This window comes from Diabrotica virgifera, chromosome 7, assembly GCF_917563875.1.
Source record: "Diabrotica virgifera virgifera chromosome 7, PGI_DIABVI_V3a".
In the NCBI taxonomy this organism is placed as follows: Eukaryota; Metazoa; Arthropoda; class Insecta; order Coleoptera; family Chrysomelidae; genus Diabrotica; species Diabrotica virgifera.
In genome coordinates, this window is record NC_065449.1 from 229,486,405 (window position 1) to 229,503,725 (window position 17,321).

Here is a 17,321-nt window from a genome sequence, read left to right on the forward strand (position 1 = left end):
GACCACTTTTCTCGTGGGCGGCTTCTTGAACCTTATTCTGGGGTGTATTACAAATGTGATTATGCAAAAAAATCTCATGGGAATATTTTTTCCAACGAACCCGCCGTTTTCGGCTTGTCTAATATACACTCGGGTGCAAAATTAACCGGACACCTTAAAAATGGGTAATTTTTAATGTCTCACAATTCCTAAACCTGTTGTCCGATTTGAGTGATTTTTTAATATGTTATAGCCTTATTCTTCAACAATATCGTTCCAATAATATTGTTGCTAAACAGGTAAATTTTCATTGTATACCGGGTGTACCAATGAAGCTGTGTTTTTTTCTAAAATTTCGCATCGCCTTGTGGAGTATTCTAACATTTACAAAATACTCAAATTTAAACCCAAATATAGCCTCATGTTTTCTCAACATTCTGTTTTTTGAGTCATTCGCTTATGTTGGACCGTTAAAAAGTTAGGTACTTTTAACAGTTAGCCATGTTTTTTATCAAAAGCAGTATGTTTTTAAATAAGCATGGCAAACTTTATGGAAAACTATGGAAAACTGGATACTACATGAAAAAATAATGACAGTTTGCTTTATAAACCTATGTCCGCAAATGCTTAATTTCTTAGAGGGTGTTGAAATTTTTGTTATAAACGGACGATTTATTTATTGCTTTAAAACCGGTTGAGATATGCAAATGAAATTTGGTGGGTTTTAAGACGCAGTTATTATACAACTTTTGACATACAACTAAGAATTTAATATTCACCATTGGCGCGCATGCGGGTAATATGAGCTGTCATATTACCCGTATGCGCGCCAATGGTGAATATTAAATTCTTAGTTGTATGTCAAAAAATGTGCAATATTTACGTCTTAAAACCCACCAAATTTCATTTGCATATCTCAACCAGTTTTAAAGCAATAAATAAATCATCAGTTTGTAAGAAAAATTTCAACACCCCCTATCTCAGAAACGAAGCATTTGCGGACATACCGTTTATAAAGCAAACTGTCATTATTTTTTCATGCAGAATTACCCTTTAAAGGTTGCCATACTTATTTAAAAAGACCCTGTATTGATGAAAAACCTGGCTAGTTGTTAAAGTACCTAACTTTTTTATGGTCCAATGTACGCGAATGAACCAAAAAGCAAAATGTTTGGAAAACATGAGGCTGTAGTTAGATTTCAATTTCAGTATTTTGTAAATGCTAGAATATTCCACAGGGTGATGCGAAGTTTAAGAAAAAAACACAGTTTCATTGGTACACCTCGTATACAATGAAAATTTACCTGTTTAGCAACAATATTATTAAAACGGTATTGTTAAAGAATAAGGCTATAACATATTAAAAAATCACTTAAATCAGACAACAGGTTTAGGAATTGCGAGACATCAAAAATTACCCATTTTTAAGGTGTCCGGTTAATTTTGCACCCGAGTGTATTTTGTAAAAATAAATGCAGGAACATACTTTAAAATAATATCTATTAATATCTAAGATATAAGTACAAACATGTATATAGGTTAAGAAATTTAATATTATTAAAAGTATCAAAACCGAAACTTCAAAAATAGAAAGCACAATTTTTAACCAAAGCGCTCAGTGGTCTTCATCTGAGTCTGAATCTGAATCTTCAGACCAAGCATCTGATTCAGACTCGATTCCCGCTTCATCATCCTGGACGGATAAAACAACATGATTTTTATCTGTTTTTCGTTTATAACCAAATTTAATTGGATTCGTAATGGTCTTCATGTATGGTAGGTTTGGTTAGGTGTTGCTTTTAAGAAGTGTTACTGGCTAAATGGGCGCAATTTTCAAAGGCAATAAAAGAAAAAAAAACAAATTTAAATGAATAATTTCTGAATTTTATCCTGTGATTGTATTTCTTTTGCTTGTATGTAGGAGACAATGTAAAGACCAGTTTCTGAAGAGGCGGAAGATGGAGGTCCATTTAAAATTCGGGAGCCAATTGGCATAAGTGGCTGCGATGTAAACAAACCTTGGCACCATATAATGGGATGAAAATTGTTCGCACTATCCCATAAAGAATTTCAACTAAAAATCCAGTTTTTGTTCTAAATCGGGTTAGATTTGCCCCCACCTCCCCTACATCTAGTTTAAGTGAACGAGCCATTACAGAAATGAAGTATATAGCTTTCATTAGTTGGTCTTCATTCAATAATTATTCTCCTTTAAAACGAGCATCAAGAAAATTGGCTGCAAAGTGAATCGGCTGCAAAGTGAAAATAAGAGAACTAGTCTGGTTAACTTGTTGGTCATGTGTCTTTTGTATACTTAAAGACAAAAGGCACTTTCATAATATAGATCTATGCTATTCTACTTTTATCGATTTTAATACGGGATGCAGAATATGTTTAGTATATTGTAACAAATTTCAATTTTTCCGAATTTTTCCTTTTTTTTTCTGTTTTTTCCGGAAAAAAACAGGTTTTTTTCCTGCGCCCAATTTTTCCGGAAATTTTAAATCTCTACATACGCTGCAGAAACACGACCTGATACAGAGAAGGCAAAAGAATGCTAGAAACAGCAGAAATGAAAACCCTTCCAAAAATAGATGGTAAGACACTATGGGGCAGAGATAGAAGTACAGATATATGGCGGAGACGGAAGCTGGAGAACATTGGAAAAGAAACCGAAGAGTGGAATGGAACGACCACATAAGCCGAATAATAACAAATAGGGTAGTTAGGATGGCGAGAGACAGTTCCGCAATAGGAAGACGATCAGTGGGAAGGCGACAAAAACGATGGAACGAGAAATTATTAGAGGCACATTGAAAAAACAGACAGAATCATGTCTATACAAAAAGATGAAGAAGATACTTTATTCCTATTTATTTTCATAAATTCAATTTTTTTCTCAAAAACTTCAAAATAGCGTAAAGATGCCCTTTACAAAGTACTCTCCCTGTAGCAAAATAAAAAAAACAGTGCTTCACAACTACTTCCAGTACAGCATAATCCGAACCGTAATATATTTCAAGTAGCAGACTTGTCCTTCCGTGATAACAGAATCATAAACAAAACTACTAAAACCCAAAAGCGACGATTAATGACCGAACTCCTTCCGAACCGTCTCCCCATCTCCAAGACTTTCCTCCAACAATCGACAACGACGTACCGACGTTAGTTGGGTGCGCCGCCGTAACGTCGTGGGGGCACCGACGTCATTCCGTACGGATCCGTTCGGCGTAGATCAATAGAAGGCGCGCGTCGACGCGGGCGTGGCGACGACGGCTAAGACGTCGAGGACGTTGCTATCTTTGCTTTTGCACGTTTCGTCCAACACCCAAATAAAAGACGCGATGAGGAGGAAGACGACTTCGAGTTCCATTATGGACATTCCGGCACATTTTATAGAGACTAATTTTAAGTATTCTCAAAGGAGTTGATAATATAATATAAATATCTGACAATTGTAGAATTCTATAATATAAATTGTATATAAAATGCGTGAAAACTCTTAAATACTTTGGCACCACAATCGGACGGTGTTATGCAATAATGTCCTAACCCACACCTCGTACAAAATTGAGATTTTTAGCGAAACAGGTTCCTTATGAGGTGTACTGCAGTAAGCAAAAATGTTTTAAGCTGATTGGCGCTCTCATAGATATCTAGGAGAAAACATAGTAACCCGCAAATGCTATATGTGGCGAATGAATAAATAAGCAAAAGTGTTCTAACCCACCAGTGGGGGTACAGATCATTCCTTTTTACTCAATGATTCCCATTTCGGAGACGTTGAATGTGCATTAAAAACCAACGAAAGAATATACACAAATCAAGACTATATCAACGTTATGAAAGGCTGTAGAAACAGAAATAAATTTATTGTTATTAGAATGACAAAAGAGGATATGGTATCAGTGGTAAACTTAATAAACGCAGTTACAAACAGAAAGGTTGATATCAATAAACAAAATATTAGTTGGTTAAAAACACATGAAATTCTACTAAAAAAGATCAACCAAAGACCTTGTTCATGAAATATAATATTAAAGCGGAAAAGTATACTGAAGTTGATACTGAAAAACATGGAAAAGACCACAAATGTAATATACGGAAATTACACCTACCATTGTTGTGGCCAAGCGGTAAACCTTTATCTAAAGAAAAATAAAAGATTTAAAAGATATTTTAAAACTAATTCCTCAAGATGCCAGAGCATTTTACAACTTTTTAAGATTATCCCCAAGTTCCAACTTTGAAGAGGATATAGAAGGGCTTGGAAGCGAGTTAGATTTTGACATTTACGAAAGTTTTCTTGAGGACTAGATCAAAAAACATATTTAAATTAAATGATTATTAACAAAGTTTAGTGTTTAGATCAGTTTTGCTTGTTTTTATTAAGGTATAATTGTAGTTTTTTAAAAATGTCCTAACCCGCTTTTGACACTGATTTCTGTCAAATTTGATACTTTATCTGTATAATCTTAGAATGTAGTATTTTTGCGTTGTCTATCTTATAATTTAAAAAATAAATAAAATTATAAATATCAATAGTCTATTTCTTATTTGAGTTTAAGTTTTAAATCAATTTATCTCCGAAACAACTTTTTGTGGGTTAGTACATTATTGCATAACAACAACCAATCAATGATCAATGGGATCCACCAACATGAAATAAAAACCCGAATACAAATGGCAAGACAAACTTTTATGAAATTCAGACTCTTCTTCATGTACCATGTCCTTTCTGGTTACCATCATAGCTATCTTAATTTTATTCACTACCACCGTAAATAGCATGCTTATATCAACACCATACCAATCTCGCAAGTTCTTCAACCATGAGGTTCTTCTTCGTCCTGGACTGCGTTTGCCTGCTATTTTTTCTTGCATGATATTTTGTAGCAACCTATATTTGGGACCTCTCATTACATATCCGAAATACTCCAGCTTTCACTGCTTGATGCTTTTTATGATCTTAGTAGTCTAGTCTTGCTGAGACGTTCTAGTATTGTGGAGTTTCGAATCTTCTCCACCCAGGAAACTTTTAAAATTCTTCTATAGCACCACATTTCGAAAGCCTCAAGGCGATTTAGATCGATTTTATTCACAGTCCAGGACTCGACACCGTAAAGTAAGACCGAGAACACGTAGCAGCGAAGTGGGCGGATCCTCAATGCCAATTTTAGGTCCCTGTTACATAACAGCTTGGATATCCTTCTAAAAGCGGCTCTAGCCTGCTCTATCCTAGATCTAATTTCGCCGTGACTTTCTGCGTTACAATTTAATTGCTGTCCAAGGTAAACGATTTTATCAACTTGCTCAAGTTTGGTATTATTTACATATACAGGGTGAGTCATGAGGAACTGTACATACTCCTACCTCGTATAGAGGCTCCTATGGGGAATAACAAATGACCATTAAAAAGTGTCTGCTCCCATTGTTTAATAATATACAGGGCGAGTTTCGCATTTTGACAAAATTCGTCATAATTTTTGAACGGTCAGATCGATGTGTCTCTTATTTTGGCCAATCGTTACACTATTACCACCTAATCAACTAATTTATTCAAACTAGAAAAAAATCAGGTCCGGCTTTAAAAAAATTAGTTTCGTTTGGGTCTTAGAAAAAATTTCACCCTGTATACGCTTTTTGAAAACTCTAATATGAATTTTACAAATTAGACAAATGGGCAATTAAAATGGCATATTTATTTTTTTCCGCACACGATTACTTAATTTTTTATAAAAAAATCAAATTTCACTATGAATTAAAAGTTTGGTAAAGTGAACCATAGATTTAAAAAAAAATAACTTTTATTACAAAAATTAATTTTTTTTGCACAAATAAGTAATTTATGTTACCATCCAATCAACTAATTTATTCAAACTAGAAAAAAATCAGGTCCGGCTTTAAAAAAATTAGTTCGTTTGGGTCTTAGAAAAAATTTCACCCTGTATACGCTTTTTGAAAACTATAATATGAATTTTACAAATAAGAAAATAGGCAATTAAAATGGCATATTTATTTTTTTCCCCACACGATTACTTAATTTTTTATTAAAAAATCAAATTTGTCAAAGTCGGAATTTTAATCTAAAAATAAAAAAAATGAACTCACGGTTTAACTCGCTACAACTCTGTTCCATTTTAATATTTTTTTTTCTGAAATTTTTACAGCACATACCTCTTACCATTGTGAAGACTATGAAAATTGTTGTAGACTTTCAGTCTTCTTCTTGTAAAAGTTGCAAACTTGTAAATCGCAAAAATTAGGTGGAAAAATTTAAAATTTATCAATTTGATCACGTCTATGTTAAACTATAGAGTCCAAAAGAAGTGTTATTGGAAGTTTTAGATCTAGACGTGTTATAGAAAACAAAAATGGTAAAACTTTTAATTTTAAGAAAAACGTTGTTTTTGTAAATTAATTTTTGTAAAAAAAGTTAATTTTTTTAAATATATGCAAAAACTTTGCCAAACTTTTTATGCATAGTCAAATTTGATTTTTTAATAAAAAAATAAGTAATCGTGTGGGGAAAAAATAAATATGCCATTTTAACTGCCTATTTGTCTTATTTGTAAAATTCATATTAGAGTTTTCAAAAAACGTATACAAGGTGAAATTATTTCTAAGACCCAAACAAACTAATTTTTTAAATCCGGGCCTGATTTTTTTCTAGTTTGAATAAATCAGTTGATTGGGTGATAACATAAATTAAATATTTGTTAAAAAAAATTCATTTTTGTAATAAAAGTTATTTTTTTTAAGTCTATGGTTCACTTTACCAAACTTTTAATTATTCATAGTCAAATTTGATTTTTTTATAAAAAATTAAGTAATCGTGTGGGGAAAAAAACAAATATGCCATTTTAATTGCCTATTTGTCTAATTTGTAAAAATCATATTAGAGTTTTCAAAAAGCGTATACAGGGTGAAATTTTTTCTAAGACCAAAACGAACTTATTTTTTAAATCCGGGCCTGATTTTTTTCTTGTTTGAATAAATCAGTGGATTGGTGGTAACATAAATTAAATATTTGTTAAAAAAAAATTAATTTTGGTAATAAAAGTTAATTTTGTTAAATCTATGGTTCACTTTACCAAACTTTTAATTCATAATCAAATTTGATTTTTTTATAAAAAATTAAGCAATCGTGTGCGGAAAAAAATAAATATGTTATTTTAATTACCTATTTGTCTTATTTGTAAAATTCATACTAGAGTTTTCAAAAAGCTTATACAGTGTGAAATTTTTTCTAAGACCCAAACGAACTAATTTTTTTAAAGCCGGACCTAATTTTTTTCTAGTTTGAATAAATCAGTTGATTAGGTGGCAATAGTGTTACGATTGACCAAAATAAGAGACACATCGATCTGACCGTTCAAAAATTATGACGAATACAAATTTCTGTAAAAATGCGAAACTCGCCCTCTATATTATTAAACAATGGGAGCAGACACTTTTTAATGGTCATTTGTTATTCCCCATAGGGGCCTCTATACGAGGTAGGAGTATGTACAGTTCCTCATGACTCACCCTGTATAGACGGTTTTATATGCTGTTGTTTACTTATTACGAGTATTTTGGTTTTCCGTATGTTCAGATCCAGACTTGCCTCCCTACAACTCTCAACCATACTATCAAGTAGTGTTTGCAGATCTTCTTGAGTAGAAGCTAGGAGTACTGAATCGTCCGCATATCGCAAATTATTGATGACTTCACCGTTCACAAGTATACCTTCTTGTTTTTCAGAAAGTGCTTTTCTGAAAATTCTTTCTGAGTAAACGTTGAAAAGCAGGGGTGACAAGAGGCATCCCTGTCGTACTCCTCTTTTAATATTAAGAGCCTGTGATTCCACATCATCTACCAAAACTCATGTTGTTTGATTCCAATATAAATTTGCAATTATTCGAACATCTCTGCCGTCCAAGCCAATATCTTTTAGAGCTTCGATCAATATAGAGTGCTTAACACGATCAAATGCCTTTTGAAAGTCAATAAAACAACAGTATATGTCTACAGATAAATCTCGACATCTTTGAGCAAGTACGTTCATTCCAAACAGTGCCTCTCTCGTTCCAAACCCGATACGGAAACCAAACTGTGTGTGATCCAGGTATTCCTCGCAGTTATTGTAGATACGACCATGTATTACCTTCAGAAAAATTTTCAATAAATGGTTTAACAAATTGATGGTTCTATAATCAGCACAGGTTTTTGCTGTTGTCTTCTTAGGTAGAGCTATAAACAGTGAATTAGACCAACCATTAGGTAGTTGTCCGCTGGTATAAATGGTATCGAAAAATGAAGTTATAGCCTCTAAAACATTGCTATCATTTATAAGCTTGTATATAATTTCAGTTGAAATTTCATCAGGGCCAGTCGCTCTGCCATCTTTTAATGATTGTATGGCTACACCTATCGTCTTCGAATAGGTTCGTAACGTAATTTTCCCATTCTTTAAGTTTGTCCTTTACTTCAAATATTACTTTACCATGTTCATCCTGTAGCAATGCAGTTTGTTTCTTATTGAAGATACCAGCCGCTTCTTTCACTTTTTTATACATGTTAAACGTGTCGTATCTGTTTCAAGTTCTTCAATGTCATGACACTGTTTGGCTAGATGTTGACTCTTTGCTTCTCGTATTTTACGTCGATTTTCTTTTTGTATGCTGTTATGAAGTGTTTCGTTATTTTTCGCTAGTCGCCGTTGTGCCATCAAATCCAATATGTCTTCTGTCATCCAAGCCTGCTTTTTAGCTTTGACCTGCCTTGCAAATTTCTCACACAGATTTCTTTTACTGTTGTTACGATTTTATTTAAGCCCTCATCGACATTCTCACCGATATTTTCCCAAATTAAATTTTTGTTCAGTTGTCTTTGAACTGATTCCTTAACTTTCTTGTCTTGTAATTGAGCTCCAATAAATTCAAACCGCTCCTATGTAATCCAAACCTAAATTTCGAAATACGCTACAGAATGGTTAAGTGCTACATAATATGGTTCATCCTGCTTTATGTAAACGTGGACTTTGAAAGGAACATCAATCAACAAACTTGAAGCATTTGAAATTGTCATTGAGAAGAATGATGTTCATACCGTGGGTGGATAGATTTCGAAACGATGACGCGACGCCCTTAAGAGACCCGGCGTGGAAAGAACTCTTTGGATTAATTATTAAGAAACGCAAGATTAGTTACCTTGAGCACATATTAAGAGGAGCAAAATATGAAATACCACAAATAATCCTACAAGGGAAGATCGAAAGTGGAAGTGGAGTCGGCCGCAAACAACTGTCTTGGTTAAGGAATATTAAGGAATGGACAGGAATACACAACACAGGCGAGTTGTATCACGCCGCCAAGAACAGAACCTTAGTAAGTAATGAGATAGTCGCCCATGCACTTTGGTGTAGATGTTAAGAAGAAGAAGAAACTGTATATGAGCAATATTTTTACTTTTTCTATACTTTTGAGGGAAGGGTCTGCCGATTTTCCCCAAATTTTAGAATGTTGTACTACACAAAATAGGACCCCCTAAATTTTTTCAGATTTTTGAGCCTTGGAGCCCTTCTGTGAGACTTAAAAGGCCCAAAAATAGCCCTTGTTAACGCATTTTGAAGAATATTTTTCTCGGATTCACCGACAATAAGTTGGAAAACGTCATCCTGATACCTACTTTTCGTGTAAGTTTTATCAACTTGTCAAATGTCAAGGCGCCTTTTGGCAAAAATTAAAGTAGGCCCACGTTTTACCAAACATGACCAAATTCAAACAGCTTTTAAGAAACGCAGCCATGCCATTTTTAAAGGTTCATATGTATGAAGGGTTTAACAGCAAAATATGCAAAAAAAATATCTAGAAGCTTATAATATATGTAAAAAACTACTTCTAAAAATATTTTTGTGCAATTCGAAGTTGACAGAGAAAGTTCCACCTCTTTGAAAATACGAAAAACCGCGTTTTTTGTAAAAGGGGCACTTTTTTCAAACGTCTGTAGGTATGTACCTCTAAAAGTTGTGAAGCACCAAATTGCTATTTGTATAAAAAGGGAGGAAAGTGCTATATTTTTCCTCCCAAGAATTAAGTTTACTGGTAAGGATAAAATTAGAAATGAGTATATTAGGGGAAGTCTAGGTGTGGCACCAATTGATGCCAAAATGAGAGAGCATAGTTTAAGATGGTTTGGTCATGTTCAACGTCGAGACGTTAATCACCCAATACGAAGAATAGCTGAAGTGCAGATTCCTGGAAGAAGTAGGAGAGGAAGACCAAAGAAGACCTGGGGGAGACGATAAGGCAGGATATGTTGGTAAAAGGGGATTGACATTGATATGACCCAAGATAGAATTGTGTGGAGAAATGCAATTAGTGAAGGCGACCCCGCTTAGGGATAAGGCAAAGAGAATGATGATGATGCTAAATTTCATGTCAATCCAAGTGGTTCTTTAAAATTTGGAGCAAAAAACCGTGATTCAATGTACTATTAACGGTATACCGGGTGGTGAATTGGAAAACGGGCCATAGGAAACTCAATGTAAAATTCTAAACTGTTGAATTCCTGCTTCCCTAATTATTTTACATCAAAAGTCATAAGAAACTATTTGTAGAGAATTAAAATCTGTATTGAAAACAACTGTTAATTTTGTTCTACAAACAATAATTATGTAAAATTTTGTAAAAATATAATACAATTTTCAGAGTAATACGCCAAAGTGAGACAACACACAGTGCAATAATGTGTATAAGGTTGCATTTGGTGACAACGAAGTTATTATATTAACAATTTGAACTGTCAGTTTTTTTATTTATTTCATCATTTATTGTTTAAAACGCAATAAAGTTGATAAGATACCCTCAGTTAATGAGAAAGTATTAATAATAAAGATATTTTCTTTAGTCAATAGTGTGCTCACTGTCAGTTAAATAGTAACGTGCGACCTAACATGCCCACACATACCTACTGCGGTAAATACATTATATTTTTCAAAATTTTGGACTCTGTTTAAATCGTAGAACAATTGTAACTTCTGTTTTTAATACAGATTTCAATCCTCTACAAATAACTTCTCATGACTTTTGATGTAACATAATTAGGGAAGCAGGAATTCAACATTTTAGAATTTTACATTGAGTTTCCTATGGCCCGTTTTCCGATTCACCACCCTGTATACCTAAGCAAAAATAAATATTTTTAATTAGGTACATATTTAATTATCAGTAAAAACCAGCCGCCGGACTATAGCTTAAAGCCGAACTATCGAAACCTACAAATCTGACCCGTTTCACTATATTCTTTACTTAGACTATAATCACCAACATTCATAAATTGAATAGGGCACCATAAGAAGAAAAAGTATATCAACAAAACAATACACATATTATTTCTATGTTTCAATCAATGCACTTGTATAAGCAAATACAATGTAATGTGGATGTCAACATTGCTTTGTTTTATCAACGTTTAATATATCTTTTATGACTCCTCAAGATATTTTTTCAACAAATCATTTTCTACTGCCAAAGTTATAGAAAAGAGTAAACAGTAAACTAGGACCTGCGATACTTTTTGCTTTAAGACACATATTTAGTAACGAACCCTATAGCTGCATAATATTTACAGACAGTAAGAGTGTTGTTGATAGACTAACTAACGTACATAAGTACCAACAACTCAATCATATAGAACTGGAAATTATGACTCTTTATAATAAAATTGCAAATTTAAGAAAAAACATCAATATTTCATGGATAAAGGGACACGCAGGCATTAGGGGTAACGAAATAGTAGACAGGCTAGCCAAATCCGCTCTAGAAATAGGCGAAGAACTTCCCATGAACTTACTACCTATTTCGTATATTGATATTATTAGTAGACGACACCAAAAAGAAAATTGGCAAAGGTATTATCGAAACACAAGAACTGGTAGTAATTACAAACAAATGCAGCCTGAAATTCCCATTAAAAGATGGTTTCATTCTGTATCAAATCGCCATTTCATCAGAGTTATAAATAGATTGAGATGTAATCATGCTCTTACCCCCCTTCATATGTACAGTTTGGTCTCACAGAGTCACCTAACTGTGAGTGTGGAAAAGAAGGTGATCTACTACATATTCTCCTCGAATGTTCACATCAATCAGTAAATATAAACAAATTTTATGATAATCTTAATATATTAAAAATTCCACTTCCCGTCTACCTGAACAATTTGATATTTTCTGAAGATATTAATATATTAAAAACAATTTACGAACATGTCAAAAACTGTAAATATAGATTGTAGCAATAAAATTTACCCTGTATTTAAGAAATTTTGTTAAAACAAAGCAGGCATGTTTGTTAAAACAAAACAAATATGTTTGTTTTGTTGTTATTTTGTTTTAAACCCTGTAGATTTAAGTAATTATTGTATATTATAATTGAAAAAAGAAAAGAACAACAAAAGAGAAAAAAAAAGAAAAAAAAAAGAAAAAATAAAAAAAGCAAAAAAAAAAAGAATAAAAAAGATGTAAACCTCCGCGAGGATGAATCGGGTTTACGTCTTAGCGTAGTAAAAAAAAACAATTTATAAGAAATAACAATAAAAAAAATAATACAAAAAAAACAAATTAACAATATAAAAAAAATGCAACAAAAAATACAAAAAAAATAAAAATTTACAAAAAAAATGAACAACCAAAACAGTATTATTTAGATAATAATTGTAGATAATAATGTTAGTTTGTTATGTATTTAGAATTAGAAATACAGAAAAAATTCCTCTGATTGAAAAATCAAATTTGTTTGTTTTTAAAATAACAAAATGTCTGGCTAATTGGCTCGGCAAAGGCCATCAAATTCACTCAAAAAAAAAATCCTTCTTCTTCTTCAAGTGCCGTCTCCTAATCGGAGGTTGGATATCATCATCACTATCTTTACTCTATCTAACTTACTCTATCTTGCTCTAAAGAGTTCTATAGAACTGCATTTAAACCAGTCCCTTAAATTCTTCAACCATGACAAGCTTTCGTGTCTTGATGGTTTCTAATATTTCCAGTCTTGTTGATTCTTCTCATGACTTCGTTCATGATTCTTCTATACACCCACGGTTCAAATGTTTCCAACTTTTTAGTAGTCGACGCGTTAAGTGTCCATGCTTCTATCCCGTAAAGCAGGGTCGAGAAAATATAACACGTTGCCAACCTAACTTTCAAGTCTAATTTCAGTTCTCTTGCACAAAGTACCTTTCTCATTTTATTGAAGTTTGTTCTTGCTTTCTCTATTCGAACTTTGATTTCTTTGGAGTACTCGTTTGTGTGATTAATTATTGTGCCAAGATAGTTGTAGTTTTCAACTTGTTCTAAAGTTTTACCTTTAATTGTCAGGCTTTCATCATTATTTTGGGTTTTTGATATCCTCATAAATTTAGTTTTCTTTATGTTTATGGATAATCCATATTCTTCTCCATACTCAAATATCTTGTTCATTAGCTTTTGGAGGTCTTTAAGGTTGTCTGCTATTATGATAGTATCGTCCGCAGTACTACGTTACTAGTAAAACCTCGATAGAACGGACCTCTATTTAACAGACTTCGGATATAACGGACAAAAAATCTGATCAATTGTAAAAAAAAAATTCAATGCAAAAAATATGAAAAGTCGAATTCTGGAAGAAAAATCAGCAAGGGCAGGATCTCGGCACTGCTTTATGCTAATGCCGATGGATCACATGGATTGACTGCTATATTGTTGGCAAATCTCGTAAACCTAGAGTTGTCAAAGATATAATGCATCATCTGCTCGTTTCATATTATATCATGGTTCACCACAGATATTGATATTTTCAAAAATTGGTTTTTTAAAGAATTTGTACCTGCAGTAAGAAAATTTCAAGAGAAAAACCTGGAAATACCGGCGAAAGAGGTGAAATTTATTGATTTTAGACAGCGTTCTGCTTATTCGCCTAAAATTATTCGACATTCAGAAGATGGCAACTGTAATACTTAATTGTATCATCATCATTCTCTTTGCCTCATCCCTATAAGGGGTCAGCTTCCCTAATTGCATTTCTCCACACAATTCTATCTTGGGCCATATCAATGTTAATTCCCTTTACCAACATGTCCTGTCTTATCGTCTCCCCCCAGGTCTTCTTTGGTCTTCCTCTCCTACTCCTTCCAGGAATCTGCACTTCAGCTATTCTTCGTATTGGGTGGTTAATGTCTCGACATTGAACATGACCAAACCATCTTAACCTATGCTCTCTCATTTTGGCATCAATTGGTGCCACACCTAGACTTCCCCTAATATACTCATTTCTAATTTTATCCTTCTTTGTCACTCCACTCATCCATCTAAGTATTCTCATTTCCGCCACATGCATTCGTTGTTCCTGTTTCTTTTTCACTGCCCAACATTCAGTTCCGTGCATCATAGCCGGTCTTATGGCTGTTTTATAGAATTTTCCCTTCAGCTTCATTGGAATTTTTCTGTCACACAACACACCACTCGCTTCTTTCCACTTCATCCATCCAGCCCTAATTCTACTGCATGCATCTGCATCTATTTCTCCATTACTCTGTAATACCGATCCTAGGTACTTAAAACTATTGCTTTTTACAATCATTTCACCATCCAAAGATACCATTTTATTTGTAGTAGCTCCATCTTTAAATGAACATTCCAAATACTCTGTTTTTGTCCTACTAAGTTTTAAACCTTTTTCCTCCAGAGCTTGTCTCCACTGTTCCAGTTTTTGTTCTAAGTCTCTTTCACTATTTCCTACTAACACAACATCATCAGCATACATTAAGCACCATGGAATGTTACCCTGTATTTTCGCTGTTATCTGGTCCAAAACTAATGAGAATAAATACGGACTAAGCACAGAACCTTGATGCAATCCTACTTTCACATGAAATTTATCAGTCTCTCCCACACCTGTCCTAACACTAGTCGTTACTCCCTCATACATATCCCTCACAATCTTTACATATTCACCAGGGACTCCTTTCTTATTGAGTGCCCACCACAGAATCTCTCCAGGAATATCATATGCTTTCTCAATATCAATGAATACCATATGAGCATTTGTTTCTTTACTCCTGTATTTTTCCATCAACTGCCTTATAATGAAAATTGCATCTGTTGTTGATCTACCCTGCATAAAGCCAAATTGATTCTCGGATATTTCGGTCTCTTCACGTATCCGTCTATCAATTACTCTTTCCCATATTTTCATGGTGTGGCTAAGCAGTTTTATAGCCCTGTAGTTTGTACATTGTTGTATATCTCCCTTGTTTTTGTAAACAGGTACCAGTATACTGCTTCTCCATTCGTCTGGCATTTGTCCAACTTCCATAATTCTATTAATACTTAATAGTAATACTTAATTGTATGTTTTTGTCAAAAAATACATCACTTATTCAACCCATGGATCAGTGAATAATTTTGACAACAAAACGAATATATTGCAGAAAGTTTTTAGATGAAGTAGAAAAGTAAAAAAGTAGCAAACAAAACTTGATTCCTTTTTTAAATTACAGATTTGTACACTGTAGGTATCTAAATACAGTACACATTTAAAAAACATTTATTTATTTTAAACATATTTTTATATAAGGGATTTTTGGCTTTAACGGACATCCCGTCCCCCCAATTAGTCCGTTATATCGAGGTTTTACTTTACTTTTATAAAAACTTGACAGTGGATTATAAATATTCCCCTTGAATACCTTCAACACCATCCCAAAATGAAAAGGGACGATATCATTCATGTGTCAAATTAGCAAAATCTAAAAGAAAAAAGGCCAATAAGTGGGCAAAAACAAAAATGTTTCTGTATCCTATAATGATGCCAATTCCACTGAAACGAAGACTCCAGGTAAATTATAAATTCGTATCTTCTAACTGTTCCATTAACGTCTAGGAATAATATAAAAGTGTTATTTTTAAATTAGTTTAAATAAAGAAGCACGTTTATGTGTGGACATTTATTGACCTTCCTTGGTCTTCTCTGTTTCTACTAAAAGGTTGGTCCTGTGAGGGTTAAGGATACTTGAAAAGTTATTTTCCCACAACATTAACAATTATTGCACAATGCACAATATACCTGATTTGCATTGGTTACATAGGGTTCAGTTTCTGATTATTTGTACTAAACATACTTTGTATAGTTATACAGATCTAATACCATCATAAAATGAAAATATTAGCAATTTTGAGCAAATAGGAAGCTCCTGAACTCATTTTATGTGTGTAATAACAATTATTATAAGTAATTTTTGGTCTATAACCGGCTGCGCATATGTTTTGAAATGTTTGAATACGGTTCTGCATTGTATGTGTGTGTGTAGGAAAATGAAAATGTAGATATCAATCAGCTTTTGGCTGGATTACCCATTATCAAAATATTTTATGAATCCCTCGACGGATTCTACATTTGAAACAATTCGAAAGACCTTGAAAACATTTATAAAAAGATATTTGGTCTGTCTGCAAAGCTAGCAAAATAGACATAAACAATGTGGAGAAATGTCAAAACGTTTCCTTGACATTTTTCTCTTTCCTTTCATTCAGAAACTAATAAACATAAAAATGTACATGCAATTATTAGATTAATGATTATAAACAAGTTATTCACTGTACGTGTTAATGTTTAACTCAGATAATGCGTTGTTATTGCATCTTAACAACTTGGGATATGAATACATTTAAATCACTAATTTAACACTACAACATAAGTTAATAAAAAGGTTTCCATACCTTCGTCAGAATCATCAATGAAATCATTATGTATTGATGAAACATCTAAAACAACAATTTAAGTGTCACTCTTTAAAATTAATTAAAAATCCAACAGTTTACTCACCCGCCATCTTGTACTAGGATCAAAACATAGCATTAGGCTGAATGCTGAATGTGCACGTGACTTGAAAACTTACGAGAATGACAGAATGAGTGACTAACTTCACACTGTATTTTGCTCCGTTCGAGTAAAGCTCCAGTGGCATGCGTTTTAACGATTTTAAATTATTTTTTATTTTTTTCTAAAAATTATAATCTCATTATTACTAAAAATGTTTTCTAATGTGAATAAAATAACAAACATTAAAGTATACACGATTTAATTTAATCTAAAATAGCATTAAATTATTTTTTGTTAGTTATGAAAATTTTCATTTCTTTCAAAATTAGAATCCAAAATATAAGTTATCAATGATTAATAATAATATTAATATACCGGTAAACATTTATATTGTTGATCTACGTTTCTAAATACATAAAACTAAAACAATGTTGTCTTATTATGGACTTAATTTTAAATGATAACTTACTGTTTTCCAAGGAAAACTGGTATGTACACTG

The 17,321-nt window shown here is 32.9% G+C and overlaps 1 protein-coding gene across 3 annotated transcripts in view; it reads right to left on the reverse strand.

The window, feature by feature from the left end:
• The window catches only part of LOC114344313 (serine/threonine-protein phosphatase 4 regulatory subunit 1), a 669,156-nt gene extending 652,159 nt beyond the window's left edge, over window positions 1-16,997 (reverse strand). For 2 of the 3 annotated variants that reach the window (XM_028295168.2, XM_028295154.2), the window contains exons 1-2: window positions 16,825-16,997; window positions 16,719-16,763 (exon numbers count right to left, since the gene is read on the reverse strand). In XM_028295168.2, coding sequence (XP_028150969.2) covers window positions 16,719-16,763; window positions 16,825-16,831 — 52 coding nt within the window. In that variant the 5' untranslated portion in view covers window positions 16,832-16,997. The remainder of the gene's footprint in view (window positions 1-16,718; window positions 16,764-16,824) is intronic. The other variant, XM_028295161.2, reaches the window with a different exon arrangement.
• Between the last annotated feature and the right edge of the window lie 324 nt (window positions 16,998-17,321).